At 45.1% G+C, this 24,050-nt stretch overlaps 3 protein-coding genes across 3 annotated transcripts; all 3 read left to right on the forward strand.

The window, feature by feature from the left end:
* The first annotated feature begins 324 nt into the window (after positions 1-324).
* hoxa9a (homeobox A9a) lies at positions 325-3,967 on the forward strand. Its single transcript, XM_052070409.1, has 2 exons — positions 325-3,355; positions 3,692-3,967. Exons 1-2 carry the CDS (start codon positions 2,830-2,832, stop codon positions 3,931-3,933), a joined length of 768 nt encoding a protein of 255 aa, XP_051926369.1. The 5' UTR covers positions 325-2,829; the 3' UTR covers positions 3,934-3,967.
* Positions 3,968-12,328: 8,361 nt separating this feature from the next.
* Positions 12,329-15,371, forward strand: hoxa5a (homeobox A5a). Its single transcript, XM_052070408.1, has 2 exons — positions 12,329-13,858; positions 14,382-15,371. The coding sequence occupies exons 1-2, from the start codon at positions 13,264-13,266 to the stop codon at positions 14,627-14,629; spliced, it is 843 nt and encodes a 280-aa protein (XP_051926368.1). The 5' UTR covers positions 12,329-13,263; the 3' UTR covers positions 14,630-15,371.
* A 5,335-nt stretch (positions 15,372-20,706) lies between these two features.
* On the forward strand, positions 20,707-23,466 carry hoxa4a (homeobox A4a). The gene is made up of 2 exons (XM_052070411.1): positions 20,707-21,849; positions 22,313-23,466. The coding sequence occupies exons 1-2, from the start codon at positions 21,444-21,446 to the stop codon at positions 22,633-22,635; spliced, it is 729 nt and encodes a 242-aa protein (XP_051926371.1). The 5' UTR covers positions 20,707-21,443; the 3' UTR covers positions 22,636-23,466.
* The last annotated feature ends 584 nt before the right edge of the window (positions 23,467-24,050 follow it).

Raw genomic sequence — 24,050 nt, forward strand, 5'->3', positions numbered from 1 at the left:
CTGCTCGCTGCGTGCTTCTTGTACTTACACCGTGGATCCAGTATTGGGTGTTTTTTTTTTTTGTAATTGAATTGGGATTAACAGGATTCGGGACAGGGATGACGGAAGGGTAAGTGCGCTTCTTTGTGCGTTTGTGGAGCGTGCATCGATTGTGGCGTGATTCTGGGTTTCGTCGGTTACGGTTGCTTTTGGTGCGATTTGATGATTTTTATATTTGCTTGGGTTGTTTTGGGTGTGAGACTCGAGCCGCCCCCTCCCCCTCCCTGGATGAACTGTCGAGTGGTTTAGGTAGTTTCATGTTGTTGGGGTGCATTTCGAACTCTGCAACATGAAACTGTCTTAATTGCCCCAGTTATGCACGTCGGCGGCGAATGGAGAGGGAGTGCGTGGATTTAAGGAAAAAAAATAACAACTGGAGTAATGTTGGTAACGTGATACGAACCTCCCGTCGAGGCGAACCATTCAAGAAAGGCTTCTGCTCAGCTGCAAACTTTTTTTTCCAAAGTTGGACTATCATCACGTCCATTGTAAAGAACATCAACTAAACAGCGTGCATCCATAAGAATATGTTGTTTGGATGAGGAAAAAAAATGGATCTATTTTTTTTTCCACGAGTAGCGTGACGCAGACGCGCCAGACACAAGGCCTCGGTTACGACCACTGCAGTGGAGGGGAAGGGGAAGGTGAATGGGCCAACAGCGACCTCCGTGGGCAATGAGACCGGATGCTTCCGCTGCGCAATAGTGCCTCAGACAAAAGGAAGGGGAAGGGACTTTATGGCGAGGTTTAGATCCGCCAGACAGGCTGTTATCTACCGAAGCAAACGATCTCAATAGCCCCCGTGGTAAAATTGGTGAAAAAAACACACCCTGATTTAAGTTTACAGCCCGACAGCCTTTGCAATCGTGGCGTGTTTTCCTCATCTGAGGCGTTTGTGGATGGGTCTATTCTGCAGACCCCTTCCTGCCCCCCCCCCCTCACCACCCTCGTTTGATGCCTGTTAGCTAAACATTGTGCACCTATAAGGTGGGAGTCTCCAAATAGGATGCACACCTTGTCCATTTCTGGTTCTTTCATGACAATGGAGCTTTTGTGTGAAATTGCCTTGCGGGTGCTCTCGTGAGTAAATGTAAAAATAAAATACGCAACACTCGATGGGTGACAACGCAAAGTATCAGTCGACATTTAACGTTGCGTTCGTTCGAGCGTGTCTCTCAAACGACAAGTACTACGACAAATACCCGCAGAAATCCAGTGACGTCACATGCAACCTGTATATGTTTTGTTTTTTAAATCGCTGCTTTCGTTCTTGAATATATTGCCCGTATGCCCGCCCCCGCTACTCCCTTGACCTCCCAGTATCATTTAATTCTCAAAGACGGAAACCGAAGCCGGAATTTTGATGTTTTATCGAAGTGTAAAGTTGAATCGGTGCTGTTTGTTGATGGTGAAATATGTGCAGGCGATAACGGCGTGGCAAACAATAAACAAGTCGAGCGCAATACGCCATGTTTGCGAAATATTTCATGGGTGTTGACTCGCTTAATTCGGGGGGCACCACGTCAAACATTCTATTTACGCCTTTATTTTGTTTGGTTCACGCAATACTTTAAGAGTCGTGTTTTTTTTTTTTTAACACGCGCGAAAGTGCTTTTAGGAAACTAATCCCGATTTGTGATGTGTTTCGTCCAACAATAAAATACAACGGAGCGTGTGAAGCAAGCGTGAAAGGGGGGGGGGGATAAAAACGAGAAACAGTTAATTACAATTGATAATATATATACTACACAATTTTGATAAATGTTTGAGTAAAAACACAAATGCGATGTTTAAATGCGAATTGTATTTCTCGCCAGCTAAAGCGCGCCCTGTTATATGTAATATATAAAAAATAAAAACGGTGGCTCTTATGCACATAGAGGTCAGTGGGTATTCATTATTATTTTTGTTTATTTGTTTTTTGCCGCGTGTGCAGATCGTGTCGTGAACTGTAAGTTTGGGCAAATGTTGTTAAAGGCAACCCCCAATTAACATTAAAGTTAATGAGTAGGTTTTATTCCCATGCCGCAAAACGGGCACGCGGACATGATCCAAATTGGAGGGTGCGAATAAACGCTTTCAATAAAGGTCAGAAATTCACCGAGTGGTTATTTTCCACTTTGGACAGTTCAAGCAAGAAACGCGAAGGATATTCGCGTTAGTAGACGCGTGAAACTAAAAAGAATATTTAAAAGTCGCTCGACAAATGCTGATTTTTTTTAACTACATTACTGCATGCCTTGAAGTTTTTGTAAACATTGTTTTGGTTAGCAGGGTGCTTACGTGGCCTATAAAATAGCTCATAAAACCAGCTTAGAAAATGTCGTTTGGCTTGAACATGCACTAGGAGCAGCCGCGACGGCGGCGACAGACTTTTTTCCCCCCCTGACGTCACCGCGGTTTCATTCATATTTTCTCCAATCTATGATCAATCCGATTGTATTCATTTATCCCTATTTTCACCAACTGCGCTTGTTATTGGGGAACCGTGTGCGTATTTAATGAGCAGAGGGATTGATTTATGCTTTATTGTTCAGCCCGTATGATCACGTGCCCCCGCCATCCAATGGCCTGCCGGCGTGGCTCCCACATTACAACCCACTGTAGTTTGTGCGAGGGGCCAAGTTGCTACTTGATTTCTCCACATTGTTATTTTGTGAAGCTCTCTTTACTGCTTGCGTATGTGTGTGCGCCCGCGTGCGCCCCCCACCCCCTCTGTTGTTGTCGTCGCCGCCGTATGGCTCCGCTGGCCGGCTAACTTGGATGCGTGTGAACGTGTAGTTTGCCGCTATGTCGACATCCGGAGCGGTGACTAGTTACTACGTCGATTCTCTCATTCTCCCCGAGAGCGAGGAGCTCTCCATGCCGAGATACCCATCCGGGCCCGGGTACCAGCACGGTAGACAGCACCCCCCTTCCCTCGGCGAACACGGCGAGCTCGGACCGTGCACCTTCACGTCCAAACCTGCCGTGTTTGGGCCGTCGTGGAGCCACGTCCCGGCTCAGTTCCCGGGCGGCGTCTCGTCTGTGTACCACCACCACCCCTATGGGCACCCCCAAGGCCCGGTCGGGGCCGAGTCAGACGCCCGCTACCAATCGTGGCTCCTGGAACCCATGTCCGGGTCCCTGCCCATGAGCGGATTACAGGCATCGCACCATTACGGAATCAAACCCGAGGCTGCCGGTTCGCACGCGGCGCTGCTGCTCTCCGACTACAGCAACTGCTCGGTGCAATCGGGCGGGGAGAAGGAGGCGCTCGCCGGCCGGGGAGTCGACGTTACCGGGGAGGGTGAAGAGAAACCGAACCTGGATCCGAGTAAGTCCCGCGCGCCGCGCGTCTTATTTCCCTCCCCGTTCTTACTGTCACGTCGGGCTGCGCGGAGGGGCGCGCCGTCACATCAGATGCCATTCTTAACATGCCATTTCCTTATGCGCCCCCCCCCCACCACCCTCGTCCCCACGCCCGAGCCTGGTTCTAACGGTCCTTCTTAATTGGCAACCCCCGACGACGGCCATTTATTCACCTCGCCGTTTGTGATGCATGTGTATACATTTCTGTGCATTTAGCCGCTCGTCCCTTCACCCCCCCCCCAAAAGAAACACCGAGAGAGTCCTCACCACCCTCTCCCTGCTCCCTCCCCACTCCTTTCAGATAACCCCGTGTCCAACTGGCTCCACGCGAGTGCCACGAGAAAAAAGCGCTGTCCGTACACAAAGCACCAGATCCTGGAGCTGGAGAAAGAATTCCTCTTTAACACCTACCTGACCAGGGACCGTAGGTACGAGGTTGCCAGGCTGCTGAACCTCACGGAGAGACAGGTTAAAATCTGGTTCCAGAACCGCCGGATGAAGATGAAGAAGTTTAACAAAGATGGCGCATCGAAAGATGAGTGACTGATGAGAATTCTCATTGAGGCCAATGGCGAGCTTTTTTTTTTTCCTCGTGCGCTCTAACTGGAGCTTCCGGAAAAGCTCGTTTTTTGGTGTTCCATATAGGAGAACCTATTGGACTTGATTGTCTTGTATAGAAGCATGTTAGGCTCCCGTTTTGAAGCGACTACCTTTTTTTAATATTGCACAATTTTAACAGTGCCCCCACCCCCTTTTTTTGTGGTTAGTTTCCCTTTTCAATTGATTATTTTGTCCCCATTATTAGCTCGTTAAAGTGAATTCTTTGGCCTGGTCTCTGTGCTCGTTTTGTGTTTGGATGTTTCCAGTTATGTGTTGTCACAGTCACCTGAGCTAGTTTGTAAAATGTGTTGGATTTTCTTGTTGTTTCTCTCTTTATAGTTATATGACTCAATTTAGTCTGGCAGTTATGGTTATTAAAAAAAATTATATATGTGTATATATAGGTGCTACATCTCAGAAACCTCCGAAGTATTATCAGAGAAGCTCTACGTTACGTTACATGACTGACTACCTATGTGTTTATCAACTACCTACAATAACCTATATTTCCTCTCATGGCGAATTATTGTAGATTTTTTTTTGGATTGGCTATAGCTAAGCCTGAATTTAAGGATTTTTTTTTTGTTTGTTTGTTTCAGGAAGGAAAAAAAATGTAGAGTGAGGAGAGACGAAATAACATACTGTAGGTTCTAATTGATTACCTCTCGGTCCGCCGACCGTCTGAATTTTGGTTCTCCAGTGTAATTTGTACTTTATTTATTAAAATAAAACAAATTATCTGCACAAATGTTGTCTCGTTGACAATGCGTTGAAATGCGTTTATTCTCAGCGAGGTAAAAAAAAAACGGGGAAGATGGCGGGGGGTGGGGTGGTATTGAGATTTATTTGGAAGCCAAACAAATATGAGCATATCTCGTTGGACTCTACAGTACAGGGCGTGATGGCAGAGGATGGTGATGGCTCTATAGAGCCGTAAAAGACAATTACCGCTATAACATTTTATGGGGTGCAAAGCGCTGCGAGGGAAGCGCACACAAAACAAGGAAAAGACGTCGAGGGCTTGGACAGATGGAAATGGAGGCTTTCTTTTTTGGGGGGGTTGATCGGGAAATTGTCAAGGCATTTGTTGGACTAAATCAGGACGTCATCACCCAGGGATAAAAAAACTTGGATTCTTCGTGAATGAATCTTTAACCAAACACGTCCTCCTCCAAGGCATGATTCAAGTCTGTACACGAAGATTTTTTTTTGGCACAGCTTTGGCAGAACATGCAAATCACATGATCGCTGACGGCAACTCTCACGAAGAAGATGTTGGATTCCTCCGAAGCCAATTTTGAAGCCGAAGACTCGAGTGTGTTGTGACGCGCTTAGGGGGCACGCAGATGGACCCAAACTTCAAAGCCTCGCCGAGAGACGGCGTCATAAACCGCCCGGTCTCCTATACTGTCTGGCATTCCACTTTTAATGGCTTTATGGCCGTCCAGACACAATTAGGCTGTTTCCAGAATGGCACCCATTTGTTTTTTCTTCTCTTTGGTTCTGGACAAAAGGCCGAGCGGAAATGATCAGGTTTATTGGACTCTTCCCAACGGGGACGCACATGCACGACTCACGGTCATTTGGACGCTGCCTTTGTTTCTACCTGGGAACCTTCCGCCCTCTGCACCCCGTTGCAGCGTCGAGACGGCCATAAAGACGTGCATGCAGTATAGCAGTCCTGTGCATGTGCACAATTATGTTTTAACAAATGCATATACAGCTTTTTTGGGGGGGGGGGGTTGATGGGGCCTGATCAAATTTAAATTTTTTTGGGCCATTGCGATTTAATATGCGATTATTTCCCCCCAAGGTCTTCTTCGATATGCGTGTTATGTTAAACATAAAACAAGGAAGATAAGATTGTGTAGAAATAAAATGCTATCAGAACCCCCCCCCCACACACACACACACACACACTCATTTATTGGCATGAACTCATTTTGCAGTGGTCTCCATTTTTCCAGAGCTGTATACAGTATTGCGCTCATGTTTACATACCCTGTAAAATCTGTAAAATTGCATCTAATTAAGGGGGGGGGTAGGACCAAACTGGGACAATTTCATGATTTTCTTATTGCTTGTTTAGTAGTATTACTTAAGTCATATTAAAGCTAATGTGTGTTTAGTCTGATCAGGCATATTTCTTTAATGCCAAATTCTTCCAGGAGACGTTTACTAATATGAAGTATGAGAACGACGCAGCCCGACTGAAATTGTTCAGCATTCAAAACCAGATTATCACTCTGATAAACCCCGTAATTGTGACATTTAGCTCCAATACGATCATGGAATTTATGCACAAAACGACGTTGTGCACATGGCTTTCTCCTACTCTTCCAGCAGGGGGCGACACGGTCTTAGAACAGCTTTAGCGAACGGGTCTGCTTTAATGGACCTGCTCACAGTCGGCGGCGGCGGTGGGCAAAAAAAAAAAAAAAAAAATACTCTCGTAACATTTTTAAGAGTCCGTCCAAACAATTTCACACCTTTTTAACAGTTGCTACACGTGCACGAGCCAAACAGTTGACTGCAGTTAGAAGGGATCAGCGCGCGCCGGGTCAGGGGCTGCTTCAACTCTCACGGGCACATGCAGTTGCTCGTGTATTCCTAATTACGTTTAAGATCACGGATATTATTAAAAATAATAATAAACTAAAGTGAGATCATGGTAAAATATGGATAGCTTACGGCCCCCAAAGTATTAGCCTCTTAACATATCCCCGTTTCAAGAACTATTAGATTTTTTTTTCAAAAGACGGCTGTCTTTCTATCAAGATATGCATTTATCAATTATGTTCATTTTAGTTGCTAAAGTACAGCTCACTACAGGCCGAAACGAATCGTTACTATTCTAGAATAACCACATGCTTTAAAATTAATTGCTGTACTTTACAAGGTTTTGCAAACTACGTTATAAATAAATAAATTGGGAGTGTATTTATTTAGATTTGAGTAGCCAATGACCATTTGGTTCTAATTTGATGCTATAGATAATGATTGGTTCTCTATAGAACCATGGAATGGGGTGGTTAAAAAGCGGCTTACCATCTGCATAGTGCTGCGTCAAAAAAAAAATCCAATTTGGGCCAAAAGGCAAATTTGGGTCCAATTGACTTTTTTGATTGGCTGTTCTAAATTTTAACCCAGCATTTTTAAAAACGCAGCACAGCACTATAAGACATTCAATTAATTTCCCCCACTAATGTCTAATTGAATGAAAATTTTAATAAGACAACAAATATGACAAGACCGAAAAAAAGCAACATTTGGGATGCAGTACAGATCGATAAATCGAGTAGGCCCGTTTGATCTTATTGCAATATTGTATCGAAGGATGTTTGTTTGGGAATGGACATTTTACCCATTCCTAAATGTCATGCCCTTTTTAAAATTTGTGTTCAAGTTATGTTTAATCTAGTGTTGGGTGAATATTGCCTGCTTTTTTGTGTGTGTGATGTGCTTGTTTTAGAGCGAGAAATTGTCATCCCGCTGTGCAGCCTGCGCCATGATGGATGTCATATCTGCCCTCCGATTGGCTGACAACGGGCAGGCCAAAATCACGTGACCGAGTTCTTCAGTGCACGGTCAAAATGGTGTTTGGTGTAAATCTAGGCCGTATTGCAGTCATATATCAAGCAAACTCGTAAAAACGACAGTGAGGATTCTGGCCCAACAAATCAGACAGGAAGAAAATATGATTCCTTATTATGTGGCCGGTCTTCTTGGTAAATATACGGCCGTGGATCGGTTGTCTGTTTCCAAATACAGCCGAGGAATTTGCACCCTCCAGATCCAGTCGAGTCCGGGTGGAAGTGTGTGTGTGTGTGTCTGGAGATCTTGCGTTTGACCGGTCCTGTCTGGAGGCTCGGCCCAAATGCAGCCCAGTTGACACGGCCACAAAGGCGACACCCCCACCCGGCCAGTTTATCCGGAGCCGGCCGCTCCCCGACAGCTGCTCCCATCCGGCCCTGGCATAGCCTGCACCAGCCGCCCGGATAAACAACACCGGATGGAGCCTGGATGATGTAAACAGCAGGTATGTGCTAGGACTCCAAGTGTGACCCCCCCCACAACCCTCCCTTCCTCTCTCCCTTCTTTCTCCCCTCAACACAAGGATACTTAGCCTAACCATTGGTGTTTCAATTAATTTCGTGAAGCCACTGGTGTTGCAAGGGAGGAATCGTAAAACTTTTATTGCGCAACTAATGAGTTTTGCAGCCATAAATTCATTTGGTCAGCGCCTCTGTGTTCAGCACCAATAGACCTTGCCGTTGGGGTAGGAGGTGGTGGCTGGGGGGGGTGTTCTGTGCACTCCTATTACTCTCACAGCCTCTTATCCCCTTTGTGGTTGTAAAAAAAAAAAAGTGACCTTTTGTGTAAATCGCTCTCCTGCACTCCGAAGCGCAATACTTTCTAATTGGGCATGCACACTGTGAGGAAGGACTGCTGGGATTTTTTTTTAAATTCCCCAACGCGTTAATTTCGATGTCGATGTCAATAAGCAATAATAGTGACAGTTGCGGATCAGTCAGGTGCACTGTGAAATATTTTATTTTATTTTCAGATGGATTTAATGGAATTATGACCCGGATGAAACGGAACATTTAACTGTGAAATTAGACAACCAAGCTTGATTTTGAATGCATTTTTTCCCCCAGCACGGTTGGTTTTATTTTATTTTACAGGACAAGTCGTGCAATCGGAAAAGAGGTTCTTCCATTACGTGACACAATGAAGCAAGGATGGAGAATATTTTGCACCGAGAAAGACGAATGCGAATCCAATTCCAGGACAGCGGGATCCAAGAAATGTCACAGCAGGTCGAGAGCGACGGAGCACAGTCATGATGTTTGTCGATGGATCCTCTGTGGAGGCAAGAGTCGTTGCAACACAAAAAAAAAAAACTCTTCAAAACGAACCCCATTCAGTACATTTTTGCAAAAGTATTACATAAACCATTTTAGAGAGAATTCTATTTTGAGCTCCTTTTGGAAAGTCCGAAAATAATGTTATTTTTTAAACTTAAAATGTAAATTCCATTGCCACAAATATATTGAATTATATATACTGTATATATCAATATCTATCCCCATTTCGAAAGTCACTCAACATGCGCACACAAAATACTGATGAGACTCCCCAATCGATATTCCCCTAACACGCACGGTAATTCCTTCGTAATTGTGCCTTGTACTTTTACCCTGGAGGGGGGGAAAAAGATGGACACACACACACAATATTCAAACAATTATTTGATATATATAATATACACTGAAAATGATCGATTTGTTTTTATTAAGACACTTTTTTGGGATAACCTTCCCTACCACAAATATATTTTATTCACTCGATGTTGTTATATCCTGCAATTAAACGTCTTCAAATTAGATCATTAATATAGTGTGGCGGTACATATTAAAAATATGCAATCATTTTTCAATGCAATGTTTTTTTTTAACTTCAATAACGCTGGGAAAGTGTTGACATCATGGTGACTTCGTAATTGTAACTATATTATGTTCACTTTAGTCTTTTTTTTGTGTGCATATGTGTGTACACAATGATTCTGTCGCTGTAAAAAAAAAGGTACGAGGGCACGGACAACATTTCACTTGTGGGAATGTGAATTATGAAAAAGCGAGACGAGGCAAGCTGCACCAGAAAGAGAATTTACTGTTGAACTCTGCGTTCCCTCTTCCCTCACTAAGATGGCGCCTGCTGTTGACCTCCTCCTTTGTACTCCCCTCTACCCCCCCCCCTCCCTCTCCACCACCCCCGATCTTCCTCCAGCACTGGGCCATAAATCCGTTGTTGTTTATGAAAATTTACAACATGGCAATACGGCTTTACGAGCCACATCGGGCTCCCATTGGCTGGCTCTCGTCACGTGGCCAGGAGCAGTGAACATGAACTTTTTATATATAATTTCCAATCGAGGAATAGAACAGCCTTTCATTAAACAGGCTCCGGCTCCCACGCGGATGGTTTCGCCGGCGCCCTTCTTATGCCTCGACCGCTCACGTCTTTTTTTCTCTCTCATTTTGGAGGATTTGATGCCACAGAAGCTTCCTTCCTTTCCGATGTGACTGGATGCTTTTTGGCAAGATGTGTGGAAGGAGTCCCCGGTGCGTCACTTGTCCCCCGCGGGACCCTCTGTCAAGTCTTCTGTCATGGAAGTCAATAGGTAGAATAGGTAAGTCAGCGCAAATATTTACTCTGCGTAAGCCTGTAAATCGCATATTATCAGCCATATTGTTACTCGCGATGCTGCGTTTGCTGCTGGTCACTATCATGGTGATCAATACCGTCTGATCATTCAAAAATCATGGCTCACGATATGATTGTTCTCCTATTCGTTTGCCCTTCGCATCGCTTTGCGTGCGTTTATTTGATGTTGACTTTAAACTGGGATGGGCTTCAGCCACAGTTTATGGATGTCTTGGCGGTGGAGACGGGAGCGTTTTGTCTCCCTCTTGTGGCGGCGCAGTTGAAGCGCAGGTCTCAAAATGTCTGACGAGGAAAAAGATTGGCACGTTGACCTCTATGGGAGAGAAAATATCTGTTTGAAGTTTGCGACTCTGCGGGAGTGCGCGTGCGCGTTCCCAGTGGAGTTTTTTTCCTTTTTTTTTACTGCATACAGCCCAGATGGTTTAAGAACTACGACATGCCTGACTGTTGACTCATATCAGAATGTTTGTTAAACAAGGAATTTCTCGAGTGCTTGGAGTTACTCGTCGCCAAAAAAGACGCTGCAACAAAATATATATTTATCACATACAGTACATACGAGTACAGAGTTATTAAATGATGTAATACTGAATAAATCGGATTGTACAAAAAAGCATATTTGACCAGACAACGCCGACTATCTTATTCGTTCCTTTGCCTACAGCAAACGTAGATGTAATTTGCTATATTAAAATGTAAAATATGTATAAACAAAAAAAAAAACCAGGTGTAAATGTCATATCATTTCAACGTGTAGTTTTAAGTCAGGTTTTAATTACTGTGAATCAAAACGTTTTTAGAAATAACCGTCGAAACTGGACACGTTCTGTAATTTTCTGCATTTGTGTGTCACGTTTTTTAAAAAAATATATTTTTTTGCAACGTGTGTTTGTGTGTGCAAGAGCCTGCAGAGTGCACTGCCGCCGTATTATTGCATCACCCCTTCATGACCACCACTCCTGCCTTCTTTTTTTTGGAGGGGTAGGGGGGGACTTTTAGCTCCTGGGTGTGTCCTTGTCTCGACTTGGGGGGAAAATGGTTTCGTGGGAACTTTGTTGCCATTGGCCCGTCATAAATCAGCTGTTGGAGGAAGCACATGCACACACCCTTTTAGTGTCCTTCACGCACGGACGAATCAACATCTCCTATAATATATTTTAGGTGGGATCTACTTTACATTATTGAAGATCGGCAGGGTACATAATGTGTCCAGTTTTAGTCGCTATAGATCTCCTGCGCTCCTGCAAGATAAATAGCGGCTCGGGGGTGAGGAAGCATGAACCCTAAAGCCACTTCACAAGCTCACGAAGAGGCAAGGGGTGCCATAAAAATTCCACAAGTCTGCATGTGACCACACGGAGTTGCTGCCGTGCTTTTTATTTGGCTCCCTGCTTGGACGCTTTCTGTCGGCGTTATATTCCTCTGTTGCACGCGGTTCCGACATTGTGAGAATTATTAGGCGGATAACTGAACGCATATGAACAGATGTGGATGCTTTTAGATGTTGTAGCCCGAAAGGTAATGATTGAAAAAAATGCAAAGATAAAATACTAATCATTTTACGTCTTTTTACTTCAACACATGCAGGACAAATGGCGCCATATTTGTCTCCTGAGTCATAAGAGGCCGAAATGTTCGCATGAAGTGTCGCAAAGAGCTAAAGCCGAAAAACCGTAGCACGTCAATTGAGTATTTTTTTTCTTCCGCACTTTTTTCTGAACTGTTTTAAATTGTATTAACTGTTTCTAAAGTCTCCTCACTGTCTTTGACATTTTTTTTGCAAGACGATCTTCACTAAGTCACAAAAACCCAAATACTAAACCGAAGACGAGAAGGTTCAGTTCGGGAACAATTCTATCCAAATGGTCTTATGCACATGTGTTTTTTTCCTCGTATTCAATATTTACCACTTAGTGTTTTATTTTTCTCTCCACAAAATGAAAACAAAATAGTTTCAAGTGTGTGTCTGTGTGTATGTATATACAGTATGTAAATATAGTATGTATGTATGTATATATATATATATATATATATATATATATATATATATATATATATATATATATATATATGTATGTATTATACACACACACACACACGATTTAGCATAATTATATGCAATACGTATTTGATATTTTTCCAACATGTGTTTTGGGGCAAACGATCCAAATGGCCGTTCTACGCTTTATTCGGACGCACACGGGGATGTTTTGCGTTTTCCATCATAAACAATAATCACAGTAGGTTAAACCCGCCTTAAATGTATTTTTTACGAATGTGGAATACATATCCAATTACACGAAAGTGTGTTCCACGTGTCCCAAATTGCATATTTGGTGTGTTTGAATTTTGCACACCCCCCCCCCCCCTCCCATGCCCTCAAACATTAATTCATTAGTGCCCCCATAAACGACTCGCGGAAAGGTTTTCCAGTCATATTGACGAGTGCAAAATATACATATGCGCTTTTCGTCTATTAAATGTCCAAGTTTCATTCCTGGTCTCGGTTTTGCATGTGATCTGTGTGCCTCATAGCCTCGGGCTGCAGAGATCGCACTCCCAGCACGCCTCCTGCGCCGGTATTGTTTCCAAGCGGCGCGTCCGCGTCTTTTGCCGCAATGCTCGTTAACCTCCGGATGACCCCGCCGCAAGAGTCAATGCAACAGTTGCGCCAGACGATGGCGCACCACGACAACGCAAAGTTGGCCCCTGAGCCAGCGAGTCCCTCCTCATCCGCCCCCCACCCCGCGCGAGTTTACCTCCGGAGGTCACCGAGCAGGATTTACGACTGGTCAACAAAAGCACGTGATACTCCGCCGTACCCCATATTTGGGTGCCTACGTAAGAGAGAATCAAGTCCACGGCCCGCTCATTTCCATAATTCATCATAAATTGTGCAAGGCTGCTATAGGACGCGCTAAAGCATAAGAGCCACAAATCAAGCGCGCCCCGCTTGATGCTTTTCCTCCTCTTGCAATAACAACAATAAAAGGCATTCGAAACAGCAGCGATACGCAGCGAGCGGGGGGGAATTGTCAACAAATGAGCTCCTATTTTGTGAACTCATTCTGCGGTCGCTATCCCAATGGCGCGGACTTCCAGTTACATAATTATGGAGAGCAGAGTTCGGCCGACGAGCAATACAGAGACTCCGGCGCCATGCACTCGGGCAGGTACGGCTATGGCTACAACGGAATGGACCTGACCGTCGGTCGGCCCCCCACCGGACACTTTGTGGCCAGCGAGCGGACGACCGCCTTCTCCCCGAGCCACTCGGCGGCCGCGACCCCTTCGGCGGAACCGCTCAGGTACACGCAGTCGGTCGCCGGCAGCTCCGCCAACTCGGCTCTGTCCCCCGCGGCTGACCCGATCCCGTGCTCGTCCTCGGTGGCCGCCGGCTCCACGCAGGTCAGCGAGTCTCGCACCCAGCACCGAGCCGCGAAAAACTCACTGCCCGGTCCGTGCTCGGGATCCGGCGGGTCCGCTCCTCTCCTGCACGCTCGGGACTGTGCGCCCAAAGTGCCCCCTCTGGACGAGGAAAAGCCCACGGGGAGTGCGCCCGGCACGCCGCAGAATGCCAGCGAACCGGCCCAGCCTCAAATATATCCGTGGATGAGGAAACTGCACATAAGTCACGGTAAACTGCATTTTTTTCTCTTGAGGTTTTATCGAGCCAGGGGAAAGCCATGTGTATGATTATTACTTTATTCCGAGAGTCTTTCGACGCAAGTCCTACTTTGTTCAGGAGCATCTTATCATTCTTCTGACGGTCTACCCCCAAAAGTCACACTTGAAAACTGCGTCGATTCAAGTTTAACTTGGTTGATGTTCCCATAGTAGATCTACAGTATTATTTTTATGCTCACGCGAGGGTATGTGCCCACTTATGCCTCAATTGGTTTGCAAAAAAAAAATCGCATTACAAGTTTATAACGCTACTTAAGCGCAGACGAATTTAAGTGATGCACACTTTTTAGCTGTAATGCCATTTTCTTTTTACACCGGGAGCAACCGTGATTTATTTTCTATAAATATTGAAATTAAATTCATGATGCTCTTCTTAGCATTCACTCCCCCCCCCCAAAAAAACGATACAAAAGCACATTAAACCTCAACTAATCTACCTATTCCTCTTCCTCCCCCTTTCTTCGCCACCCAAGACTTGTCCGGCCCAGAGGGCAAGCGTGCCCGCACCGCCTACACCCGCTACCAGACCCTGGAGCTGGAGAAGGAATTCCACTTCAACCGCTACCTGACCCGCAGGCGGAGGATCGAGATTGCGCACGCCCTGTGCCTCTCGGAGAGACAAATCAAAATCTGGTTCCAGAACCGTCGGATGAAGTGGAAGAAGGACAACAAGCTGAAGAGCATGAGCATGGCTGCAGGCGCGGGGGGCTACAGGCCTTGATTATACCCCCCCAGCCCACTCAACCTATACCCACCCCACTCATCATCACCCCTGATATACGAGTGAGACAAAAATAAAAGTTATGTCATATCAACTCTTGTGGTGGTGGGTGAGGGGGGGGGGTGCAGAGACGCGCGACTCAATCCACCAGGAGAAGCCGACGTGATAATTTTTCATTTAATGGTCAATTCCTTCATCTCCAATGTACAGTTTGGTCTAGATATAAAGAAAACGATGAAATAAATGTTGGTTTAAATTATTTCTTGTTGGGGGTGGGTGGGGGGGGGGATACTACCTATTAACCAGCGAATGCACTTCAACGTACACTCGAGTCTCATGCCTCTACTTGTTTAGCTCAAAATTTTCTGTGTACCTCCAGTGTATTATGTGTCTCGTATTTATTTGTGTGGTGTGTGTATATTGCGATAAAAGTCTGCAAATTTGAGGTGTGTACATATCGCCGCGCATTGTAATTTGAGTTGCATTTGTTATAGGACATAAGGCTTGACACAAAAAAAAAATATCGCTCGCCTTTTGTTTCAAATCCGCGTTGCGTATAACCCCCGTGGTGTCAATTATTATTATTTTATTTCATTTTTTGGTAAATGTTTTCTAAATGACTGGAAGTCAAGAATGTACTGTAAAGACATTGTTGCTGTTCATCATGGTAATTATAATAAACTTTCTACTGGAACTGCATTATTGTGTGCGCGGTGATCCATACAGACACGTTATTTGATTGGATTGGATTTTTTTTTTTTTTGCCCGTGGTCAAAAAAAATCCCCGTTTGTATGAAAATCAACAGGTACAAACGATTCGATTGTTTTTAAACTCACCTTGCTGGTTTTTGGCTTCTTCACCAGGCGCATTCGGCCGAACAATCTTTTTTTTTCCCACCTCTCGCAGCATCAGCTCGACTTTTCAAGCAGTAAACTTTATTAGGGCCCCCCCATTCTGGCTCTTCGACATTTGGGTGCTAAATGAACGAGGTGGGGGGGGGGGTTGGTTGTCTATGAATTAGATCGTAAAAATCATCCGGATCGCGTCCAGATAGGCTCACAGGCCATAAACGGTCACGTGGTGGCCATTAAAGTAAGTTTTATGGTTTTGGGGAGTTGACAGTATATTGCACATAACATATAATCGCACTGACGACGAGGCTTGGTCTGACTCTGCCTTTTGCAGCCCTTCGAGGAGTGTCTTGACCAGGACAAGAGCGGCCACTTGAGCTCAGTGGACCGGACCGGAGCGGATGGGACGTCGCATGCGAGGATGGCCGGGATGAGAAGCGCCTCATCGGGTGAGTCCCATCTACGAGCACGTTGGACGGTAGCCCGAGAACAAGCGAGCCTGTGTTAAATAGCCTTATTATTGTGCGCTCTGCCTCGATCTTTCCCAATTAGTCCATTACGCTAATTTGTCAGCGGTGCTGGGCTGAATTCTGGTCTGGGGCAGATGTTGCAAGCAGGCAGGGTTGGGTCCGGCTCATGGACATTTAATTGCTTCCTTCCCCGTGTAACTTGTTTCCCTCCATCTGGGGTGCGACTCATAATCCATTTTTGCATGTTGGATAATTATCCCTGCGTCCATTTCCACCCACTAACTTGTCGTCTTAGAGGATGTGCCCCCCCCCCTCCCCACTCTCTAAATTTGATCACATTGGAGGATTCACAGGACACCAGCACAAAGTTTTCTGCGCCCATTGCGGATCCAGGATGTTCTCCCCCCTGATGACTTTGAGTGGAAGTTTGTTGCTTTTTACGCACATATTTGAGCTCCGGCTGTAAACAGTGTCAAGTAAACACGAGGCAGGAACAAACAGCAGCGGGGAGACGTTTGAGAAGGAATTCCGGTTTTGTGTCAAGCCACGTCATTTTTTGTTCGGGGGGTTGAAAAGTTCAAATGACCCCCACCGCAGACCCTTTTGGAAAAGTCACTCTCCCCTTTGTGGTGACAAGGGAAAACGTATAGACGCCATTGTTGGTCCATTTTGAGGACAAACAATGAAAGAATAAACGCAGACGAGGTCCTTCTTGCTTGTTTTGGTGCACCGTTAGCATCATTGTCCGAAAGGCCTTTTTTTGGACTTGACATCAATTAAAAAGGCCGACGTGTTTTTTTTTAAGATCCGCCCCCTTTCGAAAACGACTGGCGTGAAACATTTCTCTCAAGTAGAACCCTAAATTTCATGGCGATACCACCAAACCCCAAAATATTTGCTCTCAGGCAGGTTGAACGACGTCGCAAACGACTTAGCCCAGCAGGCCGATCTGATGACGTCATAAAACGCGTGTGTAGCTTCTCGAGCCTGCCGAAGGGAAATTTTGGGCGACGTTGTGTTGGAAATGTTGCGTTTCCACCACTTCCGATAAAACACGAATCCGGATGACCTCGACGGCTCAGATTGATGCTTTCCATTTTTTTTCTTGATTTATCCACATCGGATCAAAACAATTCAATCACTGCCCATACTCCCAATGCATATTTTTCTCAATTTCGAGAAGCCATCACATACGCGGCTTTGTCCCGCGAACGCAACGCCAATAAAACAAAGGCGCACATACACTCAAGAAGGGGAGAGAAAGCGAGCTCGGCTTTTTTCGAAAATGAAAATCCAAGCCAATACGTCAAATGATCGCGCGGCGCGCTGCCAGCCTGAGTATGGTTCACGTGCAGGTCAGCCTCTGCAGCTCCAAGATGAATCTGCATCCTCTCCGAGCCACCAGCAGAGCTCGCTTTAGGCCAAGTTCACTGTCAAGCCTGCAAATGTGTGCAGAGCAGAAGCAACTTAATAGTACGCTTCCTTGGCCTTGTCCAGTTAAGAGTGGTGCGCTTAAATAAACACGTGGGATGCGAAAAGAAAAAAAAAGGTGTTTGGATGCTGTTGAAAGACAACATTCGAGCTCCTTTAACTCTCGTTTTGCTCCTTTGATTTGCATATCTTGTCTTGAGAGATTCATCTCCTCACTCCATGGAAGCATCGCGCAACCAGTGCAGGTTTTTCTTCTCCATTAAATTGATGGAATCGATGCTGGTCTTGGCTTCACGTTGAGATTGTTCGAATGTTTTTTTTTTGGAGGGGAGGGGGACTGTGGGGTGCGCCTCAATGGGCCTCCTCTGACGAGAGCGAGATAGCAGGAGAGGGAGAGAAGAGGAAAAATTGGGGTCAAAAGTTGAGCAGCGAGTCTCCGTCATCAGCTTGATGCCTGCAGCCTCATAATAGCGATCTTGACTCGTCCACACAAAAGGCAGAATAGCTTTGAATTACATATGTTGCAGGGTGCACTCCAGGTGAACCCTGGATGCACGGTGACCCCGCGTTCTGGAGGTGGGGAGAGGGCACCCCCACCCCACAACCCCTACCCGAGCCGTCCCTGGCAACAAGATTGAGTGGCTGGCGTTTTATTATCGCGCTTGATTGGTGAATTTCCTTTGAATAAATTGCATTTAATATGTTTGGGGACGGGGGTGAGGGGGCTGCATTTGCATTTTCAGGATTGATATTCTCGACCCGGTCACAGGCGTAATGGGAAGGCCCTGCGCAGAGTCCACAACCCCCCCAAAGTGAGCCCCCAGTCCCCCTTAAAAATCATTTAGCCTCTCGTATCCTGATGGCGTTGAATAGAAAGCTTTTAGGGGCGCACCAATGGCACAGATGTTTTTTTTTTTGGTTGGGGGTCACAAAGACTGTTTTAAAATACAGAATTTTATTCCGTAATTGGGTGTTTCGGGCTTTTTAGGAAGTACGGGTAATATCCGGAATAAATCATCCAGTTTATGGACAATTAAAAAAAACTACATGTAAATTGTACAATTGAATATTAAAGTAAGTAATGTAAAATAGATCCGAAATGATTTCAAATTAAAAATACTTGAACATTTAAAAAGTTGAATCTAATCCAAGCCACATAAACCATCCGAGGAGCTCGCATATGGAATCGAATCAATAATCGTGGAATATATGAAAAGTAGAGATTCTTGAATGTTTTTAATGACTCGTGTTCGCAATGAAACACCAGGAACGTACGAGATTAAAAAAAAACAAATTTATTTCATTAAAAAAAATAAGTTAAGGACCTTACAAGTCAAACTTTGGCATTTCAGATAATACGTTTAAACACGACGGTGTACCTAAGCTCATATTTTGCATTTGTGCGTGTCCCACAACGCTCCGTCTGCATCTTGTTTTGGTTTTCTGACAATCATCATCATTTATTTTTGCCCACATTTGCAAATATTTTCTATCAATTTATGATAGACGTTTTTTTCCCCCTTTCTTGCCCCACGATCAGAATCGTCGACACTCACACCGAATGCGCGGAGGCTATTCGTTATTATTATGTATGGACAAGAGACCTTGCGTGAGCCACCTGCAATTTGTCACTATCGCCACGGCACTTCAGTCATAATCTAAATTTACAGTCAAGTGTCACGTTGATGTATCTCGCCTCGGCAGACCTTCGCTTGGCGGTTTATGTTCTCCGAGGTGCGACATCACGGTCGATGGCTCGCCGTATAACTTCGCGCGCTACGCAAGCTTGTCAACTGCATGCTGGGCAAAAATGAATACACTTTTTTTTTTGCATTTCATTTTCACTCGAGATGCTAATTTCGAAATGCACTTTGGAGAGATGAATTGGCGTTCATCTTGCAGGCCTCTGATAAACGTGCTCGGATAGACTGAAAATGTGTGTGTGTGTTTTTTTTTTAAAGTGATTCTACAGGATGGCGATCAGCAACAAGTACAACGACCCGTCGGAGCATTATTTCACTCGCAAGATAATTTACAGTAAAGGTCTAATAGCTCAGCTGTCCCGGCACAGATTTAAACGGGACCTCTGTAGAATCCGGTCGTAAATTTCACCTGAGCTCTTATTGCTCAGATGATGTTGACATGTTCTTGATGATAATCATATGCAATATTTCGCTCCCTTGTATTCAAATTCTATTGCAGAAGCTCATATTTGTCGGCCTGGAGAATTTTTGAAAAGAGGTCCCCTTAATTTTTTTTAAAAAAAAATCCACAGTTGGCCAGAAGTCCAAGTCCAGGGTGAAGAGCGGGTCAGCGCGTCTAACCGATATGAAAATGTCGCCCCTTTGGAAGAAGGGGGCACGACTTGTTGTTTAACAAAGACTGTCAATGGGCAAGATTAATCAGAAACAAAATGGAAACTGTGTCAGTTCGGGGTCAGGCACAAGTTATCTCGGTTTGGGAGGTGGGGGGGGTGAAGACAGAAAAGGTGGGGGACTCGGGAGGGAAACGGGGAAGATTGGGGAGAAAGGAAACGCGTTTGGAATGTTTTTCCCTCAAGTTTGAGCTCCTTGTTTGTGCGCGCAGAGGCCTTGTTGACGGCGACCGGGTGTCCCGGTGAGAAGTTGGAGCATCTCGGGGGAGATTGTCTCGCCTCCACGATGGGCAGCCGGCAGCGTGGTCTGATCTCTGGTGGTCGGCAGCAAGGTCAGAAACTTTTTAACTTAACAAAACAATGTTGGGGGGGGGGGGGTTCCTGCACATTTGACTATATGAGCAACATAATATTTTTTAAAAATAATTCTGGCAAAAATGCATGAAATACAATTACGATATAAACTGGTAATTACATTTACCTCGAAGGCATGCACATTCAGAATCCTCTAAATATGATTATTATGACTGTTGTTATTGTGATTATGACATGCTCAGTGCTGTTCCTCGAGTTGGTGATATGTATCCCCTCTTATGTTTGATATTTACACAGCATGAAGCTTGATGTGTTGATACAACGTTTTGCAGCGTTGATTGGATATTGTAGATTTCTGCTGACATGTTTAAAAAAAATATATATATATATACATATATAATATATGAGATTTACATTGAGGGGCAGCATTGAGAAATTCACTTCCACCTTAAAGACACAACATGTTTGTATTTTTGCACAGTTTGTGTCCTTAACGTATATCGCGCATTTCCCAATGCTTGTCCTTCGGTGCTTTGACAGCGAGCACGCACACCATCCCCAGCGCTTTGTTTTGCAGGCACTCGTGTTGCATGTCCGCAAACGTTTCTCGCCGGTGAGCATTTCGGAAATGCATCGAGCCATAGTGAGTGTAACAAATTTGGAGGAGCGTCGGCATCCACGCTTAAAATCGTGTTTGTTGATGAGCTGAGAGATATCGAAAGGTTATCGGAATCATCGGATGCACGTCGGCGTTGGTTGACGGTTTTTTGTGCGGCTTTGAGGAGGCAAAATGAAAGGGATTTGTTTGCGTGCATGGGATCGTTTTGTGTATTTTTTTTTAAACCGGCGTGGTCCAAGGCGAGCTCGTCTCTGCAAGTCATTGTCCGTGAACGCTTTGGTGGTGATCGTGTCAAAATCTTTCTTTTGACACTCAATTGTTTATTTTTTTAAGTCGAGCGATCATTTTGCAAGTCCACACAACCAACATGTCACAAAATCTGCGTTCAAACGAGAATATTTTCGACTATAACTTTGTAGTTTCTCCTCTTTTTTTTTTGGTCCACATGAAGCCTCGCCCACATAAGTTTGACGCCGTGCGGTAAACAAGAATCTTGATTGGTTTTGCTTTGATCTAATGAGATTAAACGAGGAAAAAGGGCTACGTAAGGCAGTCCGGAGAGGTTCCGCTGGTGCCAGTGCCATGCTTTCCATTGGTTCCTGTTTACATGATGCCCGCAGGAGCCGCTCTGATTGGTGGGCGCGCTCACGTGACCACACAACTTTGTACATTTGACAGCGAGTAGGAGGGTTTTGTGGAGATCAGAAAAACGACAGCGCGATAAAAATTAGTATTGTTGCACTTCACAAATTAATGACCATGAGTTCCTACTTGATAAACTCCAACTATATCGAGCCGTCCTTTCCTCCATGCGACGAATACCAGCAAGGCGGATACATCCCCAACCCGGGGGACTACTACGAGCGGCCAAAAGACACGGGCTTCCCCCATCACGAAGAGCCATCCTACCCCAGATCCAACTACACGGAACCGGGCTACGACTACGCCAACGTCCCCGCCGGCGGACTGGACGATTTCAGCGACGGCCACCACTCGGCGGCGCAGCCCCCGACGCTTGCTCAGAATCTCGCTTCAGCCCCGGACGGCGGAGCGGGGGCCATTAAGGACTGCAGCCTCGCCGGCGAGGTCTACCCCGGCGCGGTGAAGGGCAAAGAGCCGGTGGTCTATCCCTGGATGAAAAAAGTCCACGTTAGCACCGGTGAGTTGTCATCGCGGTTCAAACACACACACGCGGAAGGGGTGGAGGAACCACTGAAGGCTTTTGGAAGCAGGCAGCCACTTTGCAGCTGCAATTTACGACTCTGGAGCGGCGGGGTCGGTAATTAAAGACCCTCGTAAATTTTATCGCTTGTGTTCGTCTGTCGGGGCTCATGCGCCTTTGTTGCTTTTTAAACCCAAACTGCCTCCTCCGCTGGAATGGAGCCAACGCGTAATATCCAACCCCGCTGTTTAGTTAATCTTTCTTAAGCGTCAGCTGTCCCCGGATGCTTGTGCGTGCGTAAAAAAAAAAGTGGAAAGCAAATGCGCTCAGCGCAACTGGAAGGGTGCGTTCTTGCTTTCTGGGGATAATCTTTAGGAATTGTGTGTTAACACCTGCCTGTTTGCGACCCCCACCCCCACCCCCTCACCCCCGTTCCTCCTCCCTTCGACCTCCACCCCAGTCAATGCCAGTTACGCCGGAGGAGTGCCCAAGAGGTCCCGCACTGCCTATACCCGCCAGCAGGCTCTGGAGCTGGAGAAGGAATTCCACTTCAACCGCTACCTGACGCGGCGCAGGCGGGTGGAGATCGCGCACACCATGTGCCTGTCCGAACGCCAGGTGAAGATCTGGTTTCAGAACCGCCGCATGAAGTGGAAGAAGGAGCACAAGCTCCCCAATACGAAGATTCGCTCCAATTCGGCCTCTTCATCGTCGTCGTCTTCCGGGGCCCAGATGAAAACAGGCCAGCAACTCGTCCCCACGCCGTGCACCGTGGGTCTATAGTGCACAGCCCCCCCTCACCCCCCTCCTGCCCCGGCCCGTGCTCAATAAAACCCCCCGAACCAGACTGAGATGGCAAAGAACACAAGAGGAAAATTCGAAGGACCGAGTGAATATTTTGGTGTTATTTGCCCCTTTGTCCCCCCCCTCACCCCCCCCCCCCCCACCACCACCTTCCACTCTGCGGTCGTCTTTCGCGTCTTCACTTGAGCTTCAAATGCATTTTCAAATCCCACAACGGCGACTGAAGGGTTCGTGTATTTTCTTTTTGTATTTTTATTTTTTTACGAATGAAGGATAATGCACAGTCACGTGGATTTAAAAAAATAGTCTTTTATTTCAGTTAGAAATGGCCAAACGGTGAGGTAAAAGCTTGAATCATTTCCTTTTTTGGATGGTTAATTTTTATTTGTTGTTTTTTTCCCCCACGCGGAGGATTCTAATATACTTGAATGTTATGATTTGAAAAAAAAACATTTTTTTACGAGTTTCCATTGTAGTCACGGTATGCGTGTTCGAGTTCTGAATGTATAGTCCAGGTGACATGCCCATGTTGTAATGTACATATATAGACGAATTATGAATGGAGGCACAACGAGGAATGCATTTCTGCAGGTAGAGACTTTTTTTCCCTCCCGGTTTTGTTAGTTTCACGTAGTGAGCTCTTCAAATCCTTCAATCGAATTTGGATTCGTGCTCGTGTATCTCATGTTGTGTAAACTGTGAATATACATGCGTGTTTGTGCCGTCTCACTAGTGACCCCTGTGCTGTGTAGGCTTAGACTGTCGACTGAATATGATGTCCTTGTGAAATAAATGTCCACTTGTAAGATCCGGGATGGCTTATTTGAATGGTTCTTCAAAATGGAGGATTGAGGCGCAACATGTCGCCGCCAAAAAAAAAATGTGTCAACGTCGAAGACGCTGGGTTTTCTTTGTTTTTATTTTGATTTGATTTTTGGGTGTGTTTTATGTTCGTTTTATTTACATTTATTACAATTAATAATTGCAATTCTTAAAATATTTTGTTTAAAATATTTTGTTTAAAATATTTTGTTTAAAAATATTTTAAGAATTGCAATTATTAATTGTAAATAATTGTAATTATTAACATATTTGTTTAAAATATTTTAATAAATGGAATTATTAAAATATTTGTTTAAAATATTTTAATAATTCCATTTATAAATTGTAGTAATGGAATTATTAAAATATTTAAAATATTTTAATAATTCCATTTATTAATTGTGATAAATGTTAGAAAATATTTGTTTAAAAAATATTTTGTTGTTCGTCACATTGCAACGACGGTGCACTGCTTTTTTATAACTCTTCTAATAGAATGAAAATGCTTACGATGGTGTTGCGAAAAATCGTATATTTAGAGACACCTCCTACGGTGAGTTTTCCTGAACGTG

The sequence above is a fragment of the Hippocampus zosterae genome, chromosome 7 (genome assembly GCF_025434085.1).
Source record: "Hippocampus zosterae strain Florida chromosome 7, ASM2543408v3, whole genome shotgun sequence".
Taxonomy (NCBI): Eukaryota; Metazoa; Chordata; class Actinopteri; order Syngnathiformes; family Syngnathidae; genus Hippocampus; species Hippocampus zosterae.